At 35.7% G+C, this 21458-nt stretch overlaps 2 protein-coding genes across 2 annotated transcripts; one reads left to right on the top strand and one right to left on the bottom strand.

Annotated features, from left to right (window-relative positions):
- Window positions 1-3464: 3464 nt before the first annotated feature.
- LOC113291656 lies at window positions 3465-5729 on the top strand. Its single transcript, XM_026541167.1, has 2 exons — window positions 3465-5542; window positions 5624-5729. Exons 1-2 carry the CDS (start codon window positions 3465-3467, stop codon window positions 5727-5729), a joined length of 2184 nt encoding a protein of 727 aa, XP_026396952.1.
- A 14049-nt stretch (window positions 5730-19778) lies between these two features.
- Window positions 19779-21222, bottom strand: LOC113291655. The gene is made up of 3 exons (XM_026541166.1): window positions 21211-21222; window positions 20124-20765; window positions 19779-20000 (listed from the first exon to the last, which is right to left on the bottom strand). Exons 1-3 carry the CDS (start codon window positions 21220-21222, stop codon window positions 19779-19781), a joined length of 876 nt encoding a protein of 291 aa, XP_026396951.1.
- Between the last annotated feature and the right edge of the window lie 236 nt (window positions 21223-21458).

The raw sequence follows: 21458 nt of genomic DNA, 5'->3' as shown, positions 1-21458 counted from the left end.
GGAAGCATTTTGATGCGAAAGTTCTAACCGAGAACAGCTAGATTCAAAACGTCCTTCAACGAGGACTGGTCGACGATGGGATTCTTAATAAGAAGACAAGTAATAATAAATATGCGAAATACAAAAAATGTTAAGAAAAACATATGGAAGATATTTACCATAACATCTAGAGAAATATGAATGTTTGGATCAATCCGAGAGTATATCTCTTCTCTCGTGGCTTCAAATCAGAACAAAGTTGAACCTTATAAGGATCATTAGTGGATGAATGAGCAGCATTGGGAATTTCGGAAAAAGCTCGATAAACTAGATTTACATTTTCTAACATTTTCTCATTAAGAGAAAAAGGTTTCAGCGAGATAGAAGAATCCGAAGAAGAATAGGGAGCAGTGAAAGTTAAAGAAGTATTTTCTTTGATAGTTTCAACATTCGCAGATGGGGAAGTATGTGCGAAGGATGACAAAACCACATCTACATTTGATAAGATCGTAGAGGTAGGAGGAGGAAAATAACTTACTTCAATATTAACCACAACTTTATCCTTAGGAGGAGAAACTTCTTTAAAAGGAGTTTGAATTTTTAAAGGGGTTACGGCTATTGAAGGTTGGACAGGAGGATTGATATTAACTTGAGTTGGTACTGAAGAAGGTGATGGGGAAGTAGTTTTCACTGATCCAAACTGGGGCATGAAGATATTAGAAGTAAGTGCTACAGGCTTGCGAGATTTCTTCACTTGGTTGAAAACCTGCGAATAACAATGAAGATAAGAAATAAGGGAAACAATATTGTTAAAAGAAAAATGAGATATTTATTACTTCTTTGTTCTGCGATGGTTTCCTCTTCTGAGTCTCCTTATCTTTTTCAGAAGAAGATTTAGGGTTATTAATGGTTATCTTCATACCGCTAAAAGAAGACATTGATCTACAAACAGTATGGGAATTAAGTTATTAACAAATCAAAGGATAAAATCTGAAGAAAAAAGGATGATTTAGGAAAAATAAACATATTGTAAGTTGGTATTCATGGAGATAAAAGATGATAATAACAGCAACAGGTAAGCCGATGATGATGTTGATCAAACAAACAAGCAGCATCAGGTAAGCAGATGATGATGGTGATCAAACAAACAAGCAGCAGCAGATAAGGAGAGAAGATAATTTCAGGAAGAGAGAGAGTAAAGAAAAAAGAAAAAAAATTATCTTTCTCAGAAGAATAAATAAGAAGAAGAAGATGGCCGGTCAGAAACAGGACGTACCGGTAAAAAAGAATATCAACACATGTAGAAAAATAAGCTGAAATTGTGGAAAAATCTCGACAAGACTGAAATTCGAAAAATCAAGCATGTGCGATATTAAAGGATGAATGTTTCTCATCTCGCTCATTCCACGAAAAGAACGAAATGAAAAGAGGCAATATGTAGGGATAAAATATCGCACATATATCATATGCGAGCAGAGGACAGCCAGGTGAGTGCGAAAGACTTCGCATGAATCAAAACAGAGTGACGAATTGAATGATGTCAGCTTAGTCACAAGTAAAATATGAAGATCTGTGCGAAGCTTATGGAGTCTGCGAATATAACCAATGCACATGTGCGATAATAACGTACATAGATTCCGTAAATAAAGGATCTCTTAGCTGTCATCCATTATGTAATATCCTATATAAAGGGTAGATGGTTTGAGTAGAGGAGAGTTCTTTTTAGGATCCTTGGTCAAGAAATTAAGGGAGAGAAAGTCTGTGTAAAAGAAACTTAGGGTTTCATATCTTCTTGTAATCGATCTGGAGATCTTGATATAATAAAAAGATAATTTCTACCATGATCACTTAATAATTCATAGATTCTTATATTTGTGTGGTTGTAGGATTTCCTGCAACTACATTTGGCGCTGGAAAACAGCTCGGAATGATAAATCCTGGTGGTGATTTTATTTTGAAATTTATATCCAAACTGTTAGATTTAGAAAGGAAGAAAAATAGTAAGATCTATGGGGAATTCACGGATTATGAAAATACAAGGTAGAGGAAGACATATACAATGTAATTCCATAACCAAAGAACTAACTAATCTCCGATATGTACTTTCAAAAAAGAATAACCAGAAGAATTCATAAACGAGATCACGAAGGAAAGAAGGTGGAGATGGTGGAGAAAGAATCTCCGCTAAAAGAATGGGAAAAAAGGAGATAAAGTTTGCAGCAGATGAAATTTCAGAAGAAAATCTGCAGCGTATAGATCCATTGGTGATTACATTAACGGATGAACGAAAAGAACATTGTAGGGAAAATAAGAAATCTGAGGAATGGGCGATTAATATAACATTGGTAGATACAGGTAGCGCAGTTGATATTTTATTTTATCGCACATTCAAAGCAATGGGATACACAGATGAAGAAATGACGCATACAACTTACAATATTCACGGATTCAATAAAGCAGTTACAAAACCAAAGGGAGAGATTGTATTGAGAATATTACTGGGAGAAATAGACACAAAAGTGACATTATGTGTGGTTGACATAGATTCATCATATAATATGTTTCTAGGAAGACCGTGGGTGCACGCGATAAAAGCTGTAGCGTCAACATTACATCAATGCATAAGGTTTCCAATTCCAAGTGGAATAGGTGAGATTAAAGGAGTTGTTGTAGATGCGAAGATTTGTAATGAAGCGGGTGTAAAGAGTTATGAAGGTCGTGCGAAGAAATGAAAATATCGTTGGAGAAGAGCAAAAGAATTAAAGAAAGAAGAAGAATTTCGCATATACATGATCAGAGCGAAAGAGGGTAAATGAATTCCGAGCGAAATACCAGAAGAGGAAGGTGAACCAATTCGAGAGATAAAAGAGCCAACACCAACGGGAGATCCAAAGCCAAATTTCACCGCAGCAGAACCAACAAAAGAAATAAATGTCGGTACAAAAGAAGAACTAAAAATATTAAAAATTGGAACTAAGATGGGAAAAGAAGAAGAAGAAAGAACAATAAACATTTTACGAGAATATAATGATGTCTTCGCATGGAAAATGGAAGAAATTCCAGGAATAGATCCGTCTGTCGCATGTCATAGATTGGATATTAGGAAAAAAGCAAAACCACTCAAACAAAGAATAAGAAAGATAACAACAATATATCATCATCAAATAGAAACAAAATTGCAAAAAATGTTACAAGCAGGGATCATAAGGCCAGCAAAATATCCGGAGTGGATAGCAAATATGGTGGTCGTGCCAAAAAAGAACAAAGGAATACGGATCTGTATAGATTTCATTGATCTAAATAAAGCATGCCCGAAAGACAACTTTCCGTTACCGGATATCCCACAAATGGTAGAATCAGCATCAGGAAATGATAGGGTTTCATTATTGGATGGATATAAAGGTTACAATAAGATTCCTTTAGCTGAAGAAGAACAAGAACATACAACTTTCTTCACACCCAGAGGATTATATTGTTAAACGAAAATGCCGTTTGGGTTAAAAAATTCCGGTGCGACATATCAGCGAATGGTTGAAAAGGTGTTTGCAGAGTGGATACATAAAACGTTGGAAGTCTACTTTGACAATATGCTGGTAAAAAGTAAAAAAGCGGAAGATCATGTGGATAATTTGAGAGAAATCTTTGAACAAATGCGAAAGTTTAATGTTAAGGTAAACCCAGAAAAATGTGTCTTTGGAGTATCTTCTGGAAAAATTTTGGGTTACATAATATCAAAAGAAGGAATCGAAGTTCATCCAGAAAAAGTACAAGCAGTCCGAGACATGCCACCACCTGCCACTATAAAAGATGTTCAGAAATTAAATGGCTTGATAGCATCGCTGGGGAGATTTTTTTCGCGCTCTTCAGATAAGTGCGATCACTTTTTTAATATCCTAAAGAAGGGAACAAAATTTGTGTGGACAGAAGAGTGCGATAAAGCATTGCAGAGCATAAAAAATTGCTTAATGAATCTATCAATCATGCAGAAGGCAATACTAGGAGAAGAATTGCTCTTGTATTTGGCATCAAAACCATCTGCTTTAAGTGCTGTTTTGATACACGTGGATCAAGGAGTTGAGAAACCAATATATTACATAAGCAAGGCGTACAACTCAGCAGAGATAAATTACTCAAAAATAGAAAAACTAATTCCCGCACTGGTTTATGCATCATTCAAACTTCGCATTTATTTCCAGGCTCACAAAATTAAAGTACTAACAAGAGTACCAATAGAACTTACAATGAAGAATTCGAGAAAATCAGGAAGGATTGAAAGGTGGAATGCACTGTCGGGGAATTACAATATTAGTTATGAAGTATTGTCATCACCTAAATCGCAAGTTATCGTAGAGTTCCTTGCAGAGTTTCCCGTAGAAGAAGATGAATACGTTGAAGACATGATGGATGTTGATGAAGAATATGGAAATCCAAAAGATCTATTGACAGATCAGAATCCAAATAGATGGGAAATATTAGTCGACGGATCGTCTAATGGAGAAGGAAATGGAATCGGAATTGTGTTCATTTCACCAAAAGGAGTGCGAATAGCTTACTCTTTCAGGGTGGAGGTCGCATCCACAAATAATGAAACTAAATATGAAGCAGTAATCCATGCGTTAAAATTAGCAATCGAAATGCAGATAAAAGAAGCCAGAATAACTAGTGATTCACAATTGGTAATTCGACAAATTGAAGCTTCGTATAGTACAAATGAGCCATCTCTGCAAAAATATAAGAAATTAGTGTCAGAATTAGCAGCACAAATTCAAAAAGTAAGCTGGAGAGACATCGGCAGAAAAGATAACAGGTTCGAAGATGCATTAGCCTTTATTCCTTCCATGTTAGTATATCCAGTTGCACGAGACTTGAAAATCCAAACACTTTATTGGCCTTCCGTAAAGAAAGAAGAAGAAGAAGAAGTTGTGGATGCGATGATCGTAGAAAATATTCCATATGAACAACAAACCGAAGAAGAAGATTGGAGAACTGAGCTTCATTTATACTTAGAAAAGGGAGAATTACCGAGAAACAGATTAGAAGCTCATAAATTAAAAAGTCGTGCGACAAATTATGAGTTAAGAGATAGTATCCTATATAGAAGATCATTCCTTGGACCTTCCCTTAGATGCTTGATACGAAAAGAATGTATAGAAATCTTAAAGGCGCTACACTATGGAGATGCTGGCAATCATAGTGGAGGAAGATCATTAGCATACAAAGCAAGAATACAAGGGTATTATTGGCCATATATGCATGAATATGCAAAAAAAGTGTCAAGGCGATGTGAAGAATGCCAACGTCATGGGAAAAGAATACACGCACCGGGGGCAATGCTAAATAATTCGGTAAATGCATGGCCATTCGGAAGGTGGGGAATTGATATAGTTGGTCCATTTATACCAGGAACCAGAAAACGAAGGTATCTTATCGTCTATTTCACAAAATGGGCAGAAGTAAAAGCAGTACAACATATTCGTGATAAGGATATATTCACATTCATATTTGAGAACATAATATGCAGATTTGGCATCCCAGCTCAGTTAGTGTCTGATAATGGAAAACAGTTTGAAGGAGAAAACATAGAAATGTTACTTAATGCATTTAAAATCCAATGTGCAAAATCTACACCTTTATACCCGCATAGTAATGGGCAAGCAGAGGCAACAAAAAAGATGATCGCAGACACTTTGAAAAAGAAGTTAGAAGGGCATAATAAAGGATGGTGCGAAAAAGTACATAATGTAGTATGAGAATACAGAACAACAAGGAGAGAATCCACGGGAGTATCACCTTTCTGTTTAACATATGGGGTAGAAGCAGTGTTACTAACGGAGATAATTATCCCTACAACAAAGAAAGAAGCATGGGAGAATAATTTAAGTGCATATTTAATTCTCACAAAACTTGATGACCTAGAGGAAACGAGAGAATTTTCTCTACAACATATGGAAAATTACCAAAAAAGATTAGCCAGGGAATACAACAAGCGTGTTAAAGTTAGGAATTTCAACCGAGAGAATTAGTACTGTGAGAAATACTTATAAAAAAGGACCAGATGGAAAGTTAGAAAAGAAATGGGATGTCCCATATATAATTAAAAATATAGTTGGTAATGGAGCTTATAAATTGGCTGATCCAGAAGGGAAAGATACAGGTCACAAGCTAGATCGTCCATGGAATAGGTTGTACTTAAAAAAGTATTACCCATTAAAGTTTGCAATGCTATTCGCAGAAAGACAGACATATGAAAGATGTAAGCATGAAACGTTATTCGCTCTAATCTGAATGAATAAAATTTGAAGATTTACTTTCTTCTAAATAGATTCTCTTATAACTAAGAGACATAAATAAGACCTTAACAAAGGGCATCAGAGATAAAGACTCCAATTGGGGAGCCTAGATATGCGATTGTGGCGTGCACCCTAGTTCGCATATATGCAAGAGGCAAAAAGTAAGACCTAAAGCACGTCATAATTCGTAAGCTAGTTAAGCATGACTCAAGGGAAATCTATAACAACCCTGGAACTTGAGTCATGGAGATTTTGGGGTGAGAAAAACGAGAAATCCCATCCGGGAGGTACAACTAAATCGAAAGATTGGGGATAACTCCCAAGGACTGCAGAAACTCGATCAGGGCGCCGAGGTACACGGTTGAGTCAATAGTGCGAGGGGTGTTGGAGACTACTTTACCACTCTTGACAAGTCATATATATGATGGACTCGGTCCGAAGATACCCCACTTAAGGTGAAATCTTGTAACCGTAAACCTCATCGGTGGAGGGAAAAGAGATTGCGAAATCAACTAGTTGTTGAATTACCGGATGGGAGGAGCCAACCTTAACCCGATAGAGGTAATCCTCCTTGAAGGGGAAACCAGGGGGAATATAAGGACGACACCCTCCATTAGGGAGATGAATTGTGTCAATGACGTAAATTTCATGAGGCTTTTTACTCACAGGAGTATTAAGGCTTATCGCATTTACGTACGAGAAAACCTGAAGAGGTAATAATACAAGAGTAAGTTAAGACGATATCAATGGGTCGATACAGTAAAATGTAAAGGCGTCCTGCGATTTCGTCGCACAAGAAAACCTGAAGAGGTAATAATACTACTGCGATTTTGTCGCACAAGAAAACCTGAAGAGGTAATAATACTACTGCGATTGTCTCGCACAGAAAAATGAAAACAGGAAAAATAAGACCTTTAATTAGGATGGCACAATAAGACCTTAAGAGATAAAGAAAATATATCTAACATAAAGAAAGGAAAGTCGCTTAACACAATTGTTTCTTACAAGACATATAATAAGAGGAAAGTATGGGAATTCAGATATTATCTCTCTTGTTAAGAAACAAGTTAAAGTAAATTCAAAATATAAAAAATTATGGTGCGAATAATTAACATAAAAAGAAATTAAAAATCGCCCGAAGGAGCTTCTTGATTAACTGTAGGAGCTTCAACATGTGCTCCCTGAGTAGAATCTGGGATAGAAGTTCCAGTATTGGGATCTACTCCACCAAGCTTTTCCTTCTCAAGAGAATTTCTTGAGTGGGGCGTTTCAGTTTCTTCTCCAGAATCTTTTTCTTCTTCACTGACGAATTCATAATCACTATCTGGTTCTGGATATTCTTCATCTTCACCTATATTAAGGGGAGAAACAGTCACTGTGGGAAGAGAATTACTTTGAAGAATCCCATTAACTAGGTCTTGAGCACCAAGATGAGCCTTGAGAAAAACTCCCTTCTCGAGGTTCCTAGCATTGATTTCCAGGAAATTTTGTAAATGTGAAAGCCTTCTTCGCGCACGGTCTCGAGAAGAAGTAAGTAAAACTTTAAGTTTCGCGCGATCCTTTTGCATCTTAGCCATTTCAGACTTCAATTGAGAGATAGTGGTCATATGCGATTTCTCAGATTCTGCGAAAATGACATCAAAACATATACAATTAAATTTCTAAAGGAAAAAGAAGTAGTAGTACACTGAAATTAGGGCAGTCAACTTTAAGTGACCCTTCTTTCTGGGAAAGGAGAGATTGAGAAAAAACAAAAGTATTATTCTTCATATTATTCATAACCGTATCAAAATCATCACCAATTGAACCAGCAAGACGGGATCGAATCTTCTTCGCATCAACAGAAAGAAAGTGACACTTTTTTTAAGAAGACTTTGAGACTCTTTTAATTGGTTATATTGTTCCTGAAGTTGATTCGTCTTTATAGTTAGGTTTATCTTGCTTTGAATAATCTTTTGGTTCTGGATGCTTAAGTCCTTAAGAGATGCTTCATACTGAGTTTTTGATGAATGGAAAGATCGTTCACGGTCATCCCAATTTTTGTGAAGAATTGAATACTGGTGCGAAAACAATGTTTCCTTAGACAAAAAGGAACGCTTTTCTCCGGAAAGAATGAGATTTTCTTCTGATAAAGTTTGATGTATTAAGTCAGTGTTATACAGTGAATTATATAAGTGAGAGATCTGCGAATTTAATGATTCATTTTCCTGATTCAAATGAATATTTTCTTGGGTTAAATTATCTATATGGTCAACAGAATATGACTGTTGACTCTTTAATTGATATATCTGAGCCTGCAACTCTTCATTATTCGCACGGGTGTCCTCAGCAAGAAATTGAAAATGAAATCTCTTTGAAATTCGCTTCTGGTCTAAATCTTAATAGATATATAAAGAGATTTAAGAAAATAAAGATAAGCGAAGAAGCGCGTTAATGGAACAGATTAAGAAAAGTAAAGAAATAGTTACCTCTAAGTTTTTTAATTTGATCTTGCAGCTGTTCAGAATCAAAGTTTGCGACCTCAAGTTATCCCTTCAACCTACAAACTTCCTTCTCTAAGGAAGCATTTTGATGCGAAAGTTCTAACCGAGAACAACTAGATTAAAAACGTCCTTCAACGAGGACTAGTCGACGATGAGATTCTTAATAAGAAGATAAGTAATAATAAATATGCGAAATACAAAAAATGTTAAGAAAAACATATGGAAGATATTTACCATAACATCTAGAGAAATATGAATGTTTGGATCAATCCGAGAGTATATCTCTTCTCTCGTGGCTTCAAATCAGAACAAAGTTGAACCTTATAAGGATCATTAGTGGATGAATGAGCAGCATTGGGAATTTCGGAAATAACTCGATAAACTAGATTTACATTTTCTAACATTTTCTCATTAAGAGAAAAAGGTTTCAGCGAGATAGAAGAATCCGAAGAAGAAGAGGGAGCAGTGAAAGTTAAAGAAGTATTTTCTTTGATAGTTTCAACATTCGCAGATGGGGAAGTATGTGCGAAGGTTGACAAAACCACATCTACATTTGATAAGATCGTAGAGGTAGGAGGAGGAAAATAACTTACTTCAATATTAACCACAACTTTATCCTTAGGAGGAGAAACTTCTTTAAAAGGAGTTTGAATTTTTAAAGGGGTTACGGCTATTGAAGGTTGGACAGGAGGATTGATATTAACTTGAGTTGGTACTGCAGAAGGTGATGGGGAAGTAGTTTTCACTGATCCAAACTGGGGCATGAAGATATTAGAAGTAAGTGCTACAGGCTTGCGAGATTTCTTCACTTGGTTGAAAACCTGCGAATAACAATGAAGATAAGAAATAAGGGAAACAATATTGTTAAAAGAAAAATGAGATATTTATTACTTCTTTGTTCTGCGATGGTTTCCTCTTCTGAGTCTCCTTATCTTTTTCAGAAGAAGATTTAGGGTTATTAATGGTTATCTTCATACCGCTAGAAGAAGACATCGATCTACAAACAGTATGAGAATGAAGTTATTAACAAATCAAAGGATAAAATCTGAAGAAAAAAGGATGATTTAGGAAAAATAAACATATTGTGAGTTGGTATTCATGGAGGTAAAAGATGATAATAACAGCAGCAGATAAGCCGATGATGATGTTGATCAAACAAACAAGCAGCATCAGGTAAGCAGTTGATGATGGTGATCAAACAAACAAGCAGCAGCAGATAAGGAGAGAAGATAATTTCAGAAAGAGAGAGAGTAAAGAAAAAAGAAAAAATTTTATCTTTCTCAGAAGAATAAATAAGAAGAAGAAGATGGCCGGTCAGAAACAGGACGTACCGGTAAAAAAGAATATCAACACATGTAGAAAAATAAGCTGAAATTGTGGAAAAATCTCGACAAGACTGAAATTCGAAAAATCAAGCATGTGCGATATTAAAGGATGAATGTTTCTCATCTCGCTCATTCCACGAAAAGAACGAAATGAAAAGAGGCAATATGTAGGGATAAAATATCGCACATATATCATATGCGAGCAGAGGACAGCCAGGTGAGTGCGAAAGACGTCGCATGAATCAAAACAGAGTGACGAATTGAATGATGTCAGCTTAGTCACAAGTAAAATATGAAGATCTGTGCGAAGCTTATGGAGTCTGCGAATATAACCAATGCACATGTGCGATAATAACACACAGAGATTCCAAAAATAAAAGATCTCTTAGCTGTCATCCATTATGTAATATCTTATATAAAGGGTAGATGGTTCGAGTAGAGGAGAGTTCTTTTTAGGATCCTTGGTCAAGAAATTAAGGGAGAGAAAGTCTGTGTAAAAGAAACTTAGGGTTTCATATCTTCTTGTAATCGATCTGGAGATATTGATATAATAAAAAGATAATTTATACCATGATCATTTAATAATTCATAGATTCTTATATTTGTGTGGTTGTAGGATTTCCTGCAACTACAGGGCATTGGAGCTTTTACTATGAAACAGGGATTAACTACAGTAACACATCTATGGAAATTGGGGATTTTTGAGATAACTAAATTAGTGGTTATGATGACTCTGAATTGATGGTTGTTGTTGTAGATACTTGGCTGGAATTTGTGTTTTGAATATGTTGAATGATGAAGAACAATTGTTGCTGGGGATGATTGTGGATCGAGTCGTGGCCTGGATTCCATGAAGAAAAAAGGGAATGGAAGAACTAATGAAGATAGATGAAATCAAGCTTTAATTGAAACAAATGAAAAGAGCGTTGTTGTGGTTGAATGTAATTGAAAATGGAAAGATTGAAAAGGTCTGGATTGGCTTTGTATAGGATTTCCGATGTAGCTGCTACGGAGCAGTCTCGTTACAGAACAACAATAAAGAGAAGAAAGGTGATGGAAATGATTGATTTGCTTTGTAACCAGTTTAACACGGTTCTGAGATGCAACAAGGGAATAAGATGAGTACGCTGCAGAACTTGGTTGTTGTAGTAATGGGTTGTACCAATTATTAGTAGTTGTTGAACTTAGCCGAGGTGAAGAATGTAAGCAGTGATGTGGCCGGTGTTTAAATGGACAGGGATAGCTCTGCAATCAGTAGTTGTCCAGACTATGCAGTTGGTGGCTAGGAGTTCAGAAGATCGACACAATTGGGCTTCGGGTGTTTGTTGGAGTCCATCACAAAGGGAGCAGAAAGAGGACTATTTAAGCCTTGGCAGTAAGGAGAAGAAAGGAGGCCGTCAACAGGGTACAAAACAAAGGTTTGCTATTTTAGTTTTCTTCTTTCTATGTTTTGCTAGATTTCCATGTTAGGGCGACGGATGAACTTGTAGATGTTAGTTTATTTTATATTCTAAAACAAAGTCATTTTTATGCTAAATGATGTTTGAGTATCTCAATTGATGGGTTTGATTTATAACTCCTTCATGTTTTATGCCAAGTATATCTCATAGTTTGATACTAAACGAATCCATTCTATAAACTTGATTGATTATTTACCTATGATTATTCCTTGACTATCTATGCCATGTATATTTAGTGCTTCGAATATCTAACTTTAAGTCGAGACCAAACATATTTTTTGAAAATATTAATTGAGCTTTTTGTCGATAATCTTCCGTGTAGGATGCTATATGTTGCTGCCTTATATGAGTAATATAGGACTTTGAAATAGAATACCAGTAGATTCAACTGTAACATGTTTCTCACCTCTGATATTTATTTTGTCCATAGTAATCTTATTCTTTTAGCTTATATCATCTACACATTTATTTTCTTTGACTATTAAATTTCTAGTATTGATTAGTAGTATTTTCAAACTCCTTGAGGGAACGAACCACATTTGTTGTTGTCTACAATTTGGACACCGCACACTTGCGGTAAAACAAAGTCGGTTCTCCGACCCATCAACAGGATCCTGAAGAAAATGCATTAACATTTATCAAGAGATTCCCCACTCAGGCAAGTCTCATTCCTCCTCATACGTCCATGTCATCTGTTTTCAAACATGCTCTCCTAGTTCGGGGACTCAATCCTTCTGGCAACTCTTCTATTGTAAGACGATATAATTGGGTAGCCTCACCACAACAATATTTACCAAGTGGTTAAATCTGGAACCTCTCTGGATTGAGCACTTCTTTGAGACATTTATTGCCGAAACAGTGTCCGAACACAACAAGGATTATCTTGAGTATTCTCCTTTGCGCGAGTGTCCACATGTGCCACAGAATTGGAAAGCTATGACGCCTGTACAAGCATGGAATCCCACTATAAAGGGAATTCCGAACCAGCAAAAGATATTCAGAGCACGAACGATCAAGCTTAACAAGTTTCATGAAGGAGATCTAGTTCTCAAAACAACTAAGCACAATCTTCATTCTGCAAGGAACTCCAACTGGGAAGGACCTTTCATAATATCTAAGTCTGTTGCTGGAGGATATTACAAATTAGTTAACATGGATGGCAAAGCGAATATGGCGATAATACACGAGACTTGGGCTCAAAGCGTCTGATGCCTGAGATATTGGACGTTTGAGGTATTAGGGTTTAAGGCACGAACACCCAAGACATCTGAATTTGGCGTTTAGGATTTTCTTTCACTGTATTTCAATTCCTCCAAAATATTTGTAATACTTGTATTCAGTATTTGAATTCAGTAATTAATCAAAGTTCAGTTTACTTAAAGAAAATCTCTATAAATCCAAAGAAAATCCCCAATCATCTACTTACCCAAAATCAATCAAAATCAAAACCAAAATAAAACCTCTCGTCTATCAGAAGTTCAAAAGTCAAGGAATCATGAAAAGAAAACTAAAGGAAATCAGCAAAGTAAGATTTTTTATAATCTGCAATCTTCAAGTATCTCAAGGCTGCTTTCTCCAACTCCAATTAAATCAAATGAGCGATCTTAGCCTCCTTATCCATCACAAGATCATTTTTCAAGGGTACATTCTTCTCGAATGCTTCTTTAATGGCTTCAATTCTCTCACGAAGCCATCCCATATTGAAAACAAGTTTCTCAGAATTGTCCAAGTTGTACTCCCAATCAAAGAGTACATCGTTGGTCACAGTATTTCTAGATCTGGTTCGAATATCATCTATAGCGTGCAAGATGGCTATTACCTGCATTATCAAGAAATAAATGCGACTGGTATCTTTGGTGCAAATGATGTGACCATACCATTCCCATATTTTCTGATATAAACTAGTATATACAATAGGGACGCTGAATCCTCCAACTAGTTCATGATACGGGAGCGGCTCGCTGAATGGAGGAACAAGGGAAACCCCTTCATTAGGGCATTTGTGCACCACTATAAGAGTCTCAATCGTGGGAACAATTTTTGTTATCTCTGGAATAGTCGCTCCTATCTCTGCAGCGATGGTGACTTGAACTTCGGTCTCTTCAATAGCTTCAATAGTAATATTCTCACGCTCTTGAGGTGCAAAGATGGTTGCATCACCACTTTGATCCACAACGTTGCTTGTATCATCAATATCAGCTCCGTTATCCTCAACATCATTGTTTCGCACCTAATAGGACAAGGGTAAATTAATTAAATGCCCTTATAGTAGAGGCCCAACACAAATACCCTCCCACAAAATAAATATACCCTCCTCTAAAATTCCCGGATTGTTAGATTATGAATTTTCCCCTCAATATATTCCAACATTATAACGTTGGATACTCATTAACTGCAGTAGCCATTTTTCTCTATCGTCACATTCTCTCTCTCTCTCCTGCTTCTCTTCTCTCTCGTTTAGTAACCGAAGAAAAAAATTTGAATCGAAAATCAGTAACTAAAGAGAAAACTGTCGATCCAAACTGGAAAAAAACATTGATCTATATAACATCTCAGTAACCTGATTAATTATAATAATTTTCAGTTTCAAGAATCAAAAAATCAGAGAAGAAATGATATAAAACTAGGTTTTATTGATTTTGAAGATTCAAAAACAAAATTCAAAGAGGTAAATTACTGTTATTAATGAAGATTTTAATTTCGATGTTGATTTTTTAAGATTTTGATGCTGATTTCTTAAGGTTTTGAAATCTGATTTTATTTTCTGAATTTTTTTTATTGCATGTGTGATTAATCATCAATTCCTACTGCTAATATGTTTAATTTAAAATAACGAAGGCTGAAATTGAGTGCAAACTAAAAGATGCAGCTAACGATGAGTCTGACCCACAACATTTTGTGAGACTTTTTGCTATGTGGCTGTGCACGATTTTTTTCTTCACAGATGCTGGTGCAACAGGATTAGCAAAGCAATGGCTTCCTCATATTTTAAACATGCACAAATTCTCATGGCCATATCACATGGTAAAGTATATGCTTAAATATATTGGAAAGCAGAAGGGAAAGAATGGAAGTGTTCCTGGCTGCACAACTCTACTGCCGGTAAGAAAAGATGTTCATTTTATATAATGTTTATTTTTAAAAATAGTAAAATGCATAATGTATGTCAAACTAACCTCATTGATTCTCTGTATGCAGTATTGGTTCTACGAACATACATGAAACTACATCACCAAGAGGTCAAATTTTAAAAGCTCAACTCCAAGATTCCTGAGATGGAGCCAAAATGCAATGTGCAAAAAACTGGTAAAAGAATTTCAAGAGAAAGTTAAAAAGGGAATAGACATGACTTGGTTTAATCATCAGGTAAAATATTCATTTACTCAATTTATATTTCAAAAAGATTTCAGTTTTTATCATGTCAACAAAAGGAAGTTGATACCAGTTTACAGAGTCATTTCAAAAAGAGGAAGTTGATACCAGTTTAGGGAGTCAACAAACAAAGTTTGTGTATCAACAAATTGAAGTTGATCCACTTGTATGTATACTGATTAGTTTCCTAGTACAGAATACTGAATTTTTGTGTGTAAATAATGGAAGTTGATCACAACAAATGGATCAACTTCCATTGTAGACACAAAATAACTGAAATGTACTAGAGAAAAGATTGAATATGCACATTTATTGTATCTATGTATTTAAATTAGAACTGGTTCAGATTAGGATTAGGAAAACAAGTATGATTATAGATGATAGAGTTAAAGAAATGATACTGAGTTGCTATCTGAAATGTATTACAGATTTTGTATATCAACAATGAAATTTGATCCCCAATGAATGGAATCAACAACCAAAGTTGGCACAATATCTGAAATGTTTTATAGATTTTGTGTATCAACAACAGAAGTTGATGCAATTGTATGGAGTCAACAAACAAAGTTTACACAGTAAATGAAATGTACCCCATTTTATTTGTGTCAACAACCAAATTTGACATCATATCTGAAATGTAATCCACTTATATATTACTGCAATTTCAGATACGTCGCACCTCACTCGGGGGTTACTCCCCCGATATATTAAGGGTATGATGTGAGAAAAAAATACTTTGCTCACTGTATTGCTCACCAATTTTCAGGTTCATGAAGATTTTTTTGATCCGGTTACAGAAGATGAGATGTATCTGATTAACCTATCAACACCAGCACGAGAGTTGGAAGTAGAGAGGCAGAGGAATGAGGATCTGGCAGAAAAAAACATGTATCTTGAACTTGACAAGCAGGAGATAACATATCAAAGAAGAGGCCAAGCAAAGACATCGATGAGCAACATAATATTCATGAAGAAAATTATTGACAGCAACAAGGACAAGATTCAGTTGCTGCCTGAGGATGAAGAGAGACTCAAAGATATTGCTAAAGAAGTGAAGGATTGGAATGAAAATAAGAAACATCTCCACAGAGCAAGATCAGAGAGTACTCAACAGGAATTCAATAGAGCAGTCAAGGATTTGTTAGAGACTGAATTAACTCCAGGGGAGAATACAAGTGAAGCACCATCTGGAAAGCAGAATAAATTTGAGTTGGAAGCTGTTACAAATGAAGAACCATTTGGAAAAGGGAATGAAGCTGACTTGAATATAGAAGAAGAAGAACAAGAATCAAGTCAACTGACATTGTCACTTTCAGATGCAGGTCAAAGTGATTTGGAAAAAATCCTTCAGAAGGGTTATCAAAGTGGACTAAAGTTCCAGGTACATCCTTTGGTGCCATATTCTTTGAGGACAAACTGGAAGATGGGATTCGATGCAGGAAGAGAAGAAAAAAGAAGACAAGAAGAAGCGAATCTTCAGATCGGTAATGTGATTGCAGAAATTGGTAATTCAGTTGAACAGTTAGAAGAGGAAAATGGAGTGAAAGGAGGAGAAAGGAGTACAAACGTGCAGGAAGCGGATATGGTGGGAGATTTACTTGTTTATTCAACTTCTATGATTAAGGCTATACTTCCAGAAAGCTCGGATAATGTCCGTACAGGTACTATTTTAACTCATTTCAATTTAATAGACATATAAGAATTCTTTACTAGTGTGTTTATGTTATGCAGAATTTGGATAATCTATTGATTTGTTATGAATTAATTTGTTTGATTTACTGATTTCTATACGTCTGTAATGAATGAAAATGAGTGAATGTTAGTATTAAGTGTACAACTAATTGGTTTCTATAATTCATTTTTTTATTAAGTGATAACAATGAAAGTTGATCCATGAAAGCAATGGATCAAAAAATAATGAATGATTGGTTTGTTATCAAGAGAATAATTCCTTTGTGCATAAAAATAAAACCATGCATACTTTTTTATTTTTGTAAGAGTAAACAGTAGAAGTTAATCAAATTATGTGGGGTAAACAATGGAAGTTGATCCCATAAAAGGACCAATAACAATTGTTGATCCCAGAAACAATGAGACAACAATGATAGTTGATACTGTTTACATAAGAGTGTTTCATGTTAATCTTATCAGATTATTTCACTACAGGTGCTACCCCAACCTTCCCAAGATTCGCAGCGATCCTCCAGAACAGATGAAAGATGCTCCGACACAAGAAACGGAATATACTCCTAAACAACAAACAGAAGAGGGTTATTCTGAAACTCCAGATAACGACAATGTATTGGAAGGGCTTAAATTGCTATACAAATTGGATAAAATTGGTGGCCCAACTGAAGAGGAAGACAGCACACAAGACGATGATTCTGAAGTAACGCAGAGCCAAGGGTCTTCAAGGAAGCCGCCAAATATTGGAAGAGAATGGAGATATAACATAAGGTCGTCAAGGAAGCCGCCAAATAAATTCACACCTGATGATAAAGTGAACAATATGAAGAAAGGCGGAAAAGTAAAGAAGAAGAAGAAGGGCGGAGGTGTTGAAGAACCGGAAATAATCAACCTTGATGATTACATTGATATAACGCCACCTGAGCCAAAAAAGCTGAAGAAGCCAAAACAACTCAAACTCTGGAAATCCTGCACCGAGAAACAACAAGAGGTCTTTCGTCCATTCTTTGAGAAAGCGACGGAAAGGTAAGTTACCTGTTCACTCATAGGTATAAACAAATAAAAGTTGATTCCATGGAACATCTGATAATAACACTTCCATTTGAAAAAAAGTAGTGACATAGCAAATAGTTTTTTTTGCAACATTAAGGTGGAAGAGTTCATTTATGGAAAGCATATACAAGCTCTAATGGATGACCAAAACATTAAGAACGAGATAGTTGATTACTACAACAACAGGTTTCAAGCAAATATTCAAGATCCAAGCAAGCCGAAATACTATGGGAAGAAGCACTTGATTCTGTCTATGAATACTTATGTAAGTAACGAAAACTCTTAATATGTCTTTTCAATAACTTGTTAGATCAACTTATTTAGGTTTATATGATCGCAGTTGAAATCTTATTTAGGTGAGATGAAACAATTTACTGTGTTAGGAATGGTTCAAGTATACTTGTTGTTATCTAATATCAAAAACAAACTAATGTCAAGAATTTGATGCATCAACTGATGAGGGGCGCAATAGCTACCAAAAATGCCACGAAAGTAGAGGAATGTGCAGCTCAGGTAAGGGAGAATTACCCAGTGAATGGTGATGACACATTCCTGCTCATACCAATGTTTCTCCAAGACAGGTATAAGAAACCATTCCATTGGGTGCCGCTTGCCTTATTAGGTGGAAGATGGTTTGTTTTCAACACCATATATCACAACAAAGGATACAACGAACAATACTCTGTCATGGTGCGACCATTGATTCATTAGTTGAACAGAATGGGAAAAAAATGTTGAGACATATGGACCAGTAATTATAGATTTTGACCACTTCCCTGTACCACACCAAGAATGCTTGGACTGTGCAATCCACGTCTGCTTGTTCATGAAGTGTCTGGTGAAGCATGGAGGCTGCTGGGGTTTTGATGGTAAGAGTGCCAAATACCTTGAAGATATTAACAGGAAGAGAGTGAAGATGGCTGCCAAGATTTTGGGAAAATTGATGCATGAAAACCATCTTTGGAAATTACTGACACACCGGAAGAAGATAAGGCAGTACAACAACTTACAGACTCAGTCGAAGAGGTTAAGGAAGCAAACCAAATCACCGACTCGGTTGAAGAAATAATCAATTTACCAGACTCTTCTGAACCATCAGATTAGTGCAACATAATGTTCATTCTCTGACAAAACAAACATCTTAGCTGTAGTTTCACATATCCCGGTAAGTAAAATGTAGGTTTGATAATTTAATGTTAGTTTGAAAATACATAGTAGTTACTGTAAAGAAATGTCTGAAGGTCTGTTTATGTTCTTAAAAAATTTGGATGATATGTTTAGTACTAGTTTGTTATGAATTAATATTACTATTAGTTTGCTTTACTGATTTCTATCCATCTATAAAACACTGAATGAATGGTTTTGTTATCAACTGAATGAATGTTGGTAGTAAAGATTGCAGGTGTACACAGCTAATGGAGTTAACTTGTATATACAGATAAAACCATGAAATTTTTTCTTTTTATTGAACATCAACAATGCAAGTTATCCATTTTTGGGATCAACAATGAGAGTTTATCCCAAAAATCAATGGTCAAAAATAAAATTGATGAATAAGTGATTGGTTTCTTATCAACTGAATGAATGTTGGTAGTAAAGATTGCAGGCATGCACATCTAATGGAGTTAACTTGTATATACAGATAAAACCATGCAATTTTTTTCTTATCATTAAGCATCAACAATGGAAGTTGATCCAGTAATAGGGGATCAAAAATGGAAGTTGATACCATGATTTGGATCAACAATGATATGTTGATACTGTTTACATAGTACTTTTTCCTGTAAAAAACCAGAAAACCTGAAACCTGCAAACTGACATAAACTGATAACATTCATAAACAAATAAAACAGAATATATGTCATTAAAAACATAACAAAATCCAACAAGAAAAAATAGGAAAAAGTATAAAAAGAACTAACATCCAAGTTGATCATCCAATAACTAGCATAAAAAAGGTAAAGAAAAAGTTCAGAAATCATTCACAAGAACTTCAGAACAACATCCTCCTCAAAAAGTTGATCATCCTGGAAGTAGACTCCCTGCGAAACACTGGTGCACGAGGAGCCAAAAGAGATATGCGACATCTACGACGGTTGTGGAAGGCAAGTCTCCCACACTGACCACACTTCATTTTCTTGCGAACTTTCTCTCGAGAACCCCTATACCTTGAAGTAGTTGGCCTTCTAGCTGATGCTCGACCACCATTGGAGGCAAGACATAATCTTTCTCATTAATTTTAGGCGGCCTCTCACAGTCGGGAATAGGATAGATAGGAAGAGCATACAAACCTCTGTAAAACTCGGTGGTATAATACGGAATAATGTACTTATAAGGTTCATCTGGTCCAATCTGCAACATAGATTTCATCGAATGGGTGCAAGGGAAACTATGCTTCTGCCAACAATTGCAAGTGCATATCTTAGCATCCAAGTCGACTATGTGCTTTCAAGTAGGAGAAATGATGTCAAAAACTTTATCACTTGATATTCGAAACTTGTAAAAACAGCAGTCAGTAACCCTCTTGTTAAGCTTAGATTGCATCCGGGGAGTAAGCTTTGAAGTCCACTTACTAGACTCCACCAACCTCTTGTAGTTCTGCTCCATTACCTTAGCACGAATACATTCGATAAGCTCAAGTGCTGGAAGCCGCTTATCATGCTTAATCACACTGTTAAATCTCTCCGCAATGTTCGATATGTTCTCACCAAACCTTTCTCCTTGAAAAGCATGAGCTTCCCAATTTTGGAATGGATTCTTTACCATCCAATCAATCACTGAATCAAGCTTCAGATTTCTCATACTCTTGGCAGGAGCATAAAACTTCTCCTTTGTTAAAGCAGTGTAGCACTCTTCAAATAACTTCACAGCATTTTGCCTGCTCTTCCCCTTTGGAACCGGAATATTCCCTTTCATGTGGTACAAACAGTAAGAATGGTAAGCCTTTAGGAAGATCACAGGGACATGTTTCAAAAGGCCAGCTCCACGGTCTGATATTATGGTCAGTGGACGGTCTTCCCTGATAATACCCTTCAAGTTGGATAAGAACCATTCCAAACTCTTCCCAACTGTCACAATTTTTGCAAGGTACAATACCAAAAGAAACTGGATAGATCTCTAGAAAATACAAAAAAAAACAACCAAAGATTCAAAAAGTGACACACAAAAACTGAAATATATGAAAAAGTTATTGGGTGAACAACAAGAATTATGGAATGAACAACAGAAGTTATGTGATCAACAACTGAAATTATGGGATCAACAACAAGAATTATGGGGTTAACAACAGAAGTTATGTGATCAACAACTGAAATTATGGACCAATAACAAAAGTTGATACAAAAAAAAGGGATCAACAACTACAATTATGGGATTAACAACAAAAGTTACGGGATCAACGTTTGAAATAATGGATCAACAACAAAAGTTATGGAATCAACAATAATAATTATGGGATTAACAAAGTTATGTGATCCATAGAATTGAAATCCAGGGACATATCAGACTATATTGTGTGATTCAACAACGAAAGTTGAAACAAATTAATAATTAAAAAACATACCTTGCTTACCATTTTCCCCTCAAGAAACCATAAAACCTCCCTTAAACTTCCCAGTGAGAAAAGTACAATCAATAAATAACATCAGAGGACAGTAATTATTGAAACCAGTAATGGAAGCTTCGAAAGAAACAAAAAGGCTCTGGAAATGCTTCGTTACACCATCATACTCAAAGTTGACGACGCTTCCAGGATGATAACGTTCAATTGAGTATTTATACCAAACAAAGTCTGAATAAGACTTGATGTCA

The sequence above is a fragment of the Papaver somniferum genome, chromosome 6 (assembly GCF_003573695.1).
Source record: "Papaver somniferum cultivar HN1 chromosome 6, ASM357369v1, whole genome shotgun sequence".
Classification (NCBI taxonomy): Eukaryota; Viridiplantae; Streptophyta; class Magnoliopsida; order Ranunculales; family Papaveraceae; genus Papaver; species Papaver somniferum.
Note: the sequence above shows the minus strand (reverse complement) of the source record. Positions and strands in the feature narration are given on the sequence as shown.

Excerpts from the sequence above, each read along its gene's own strand:
- LOC113291656 (XM_026541167.1), top strand. The coding sequence starts at position 3,465 with ATGCCGTTTGGGTTAAAAAATTCCGGTGCGACATATCAGCGAATGGTT. Across the intron at positions 5,543-5,623 it reads GTGTCTGATAATGGAAAACA|TAATGGGCAAGCAGAGGCAA; the intron begins GTTTGAAGGAGA and ends ATACCCGCATAG.
- LOC113291655 (XM_026541166.1), bottom strand. Across the intron at positions 20,001-20,123 it reads TTCGAATATCAAGTGATAAA|ATTGGACCAGATGAACCTTA; the intron begins GTTTTTGACATC and ends TCTATGTTGCAG.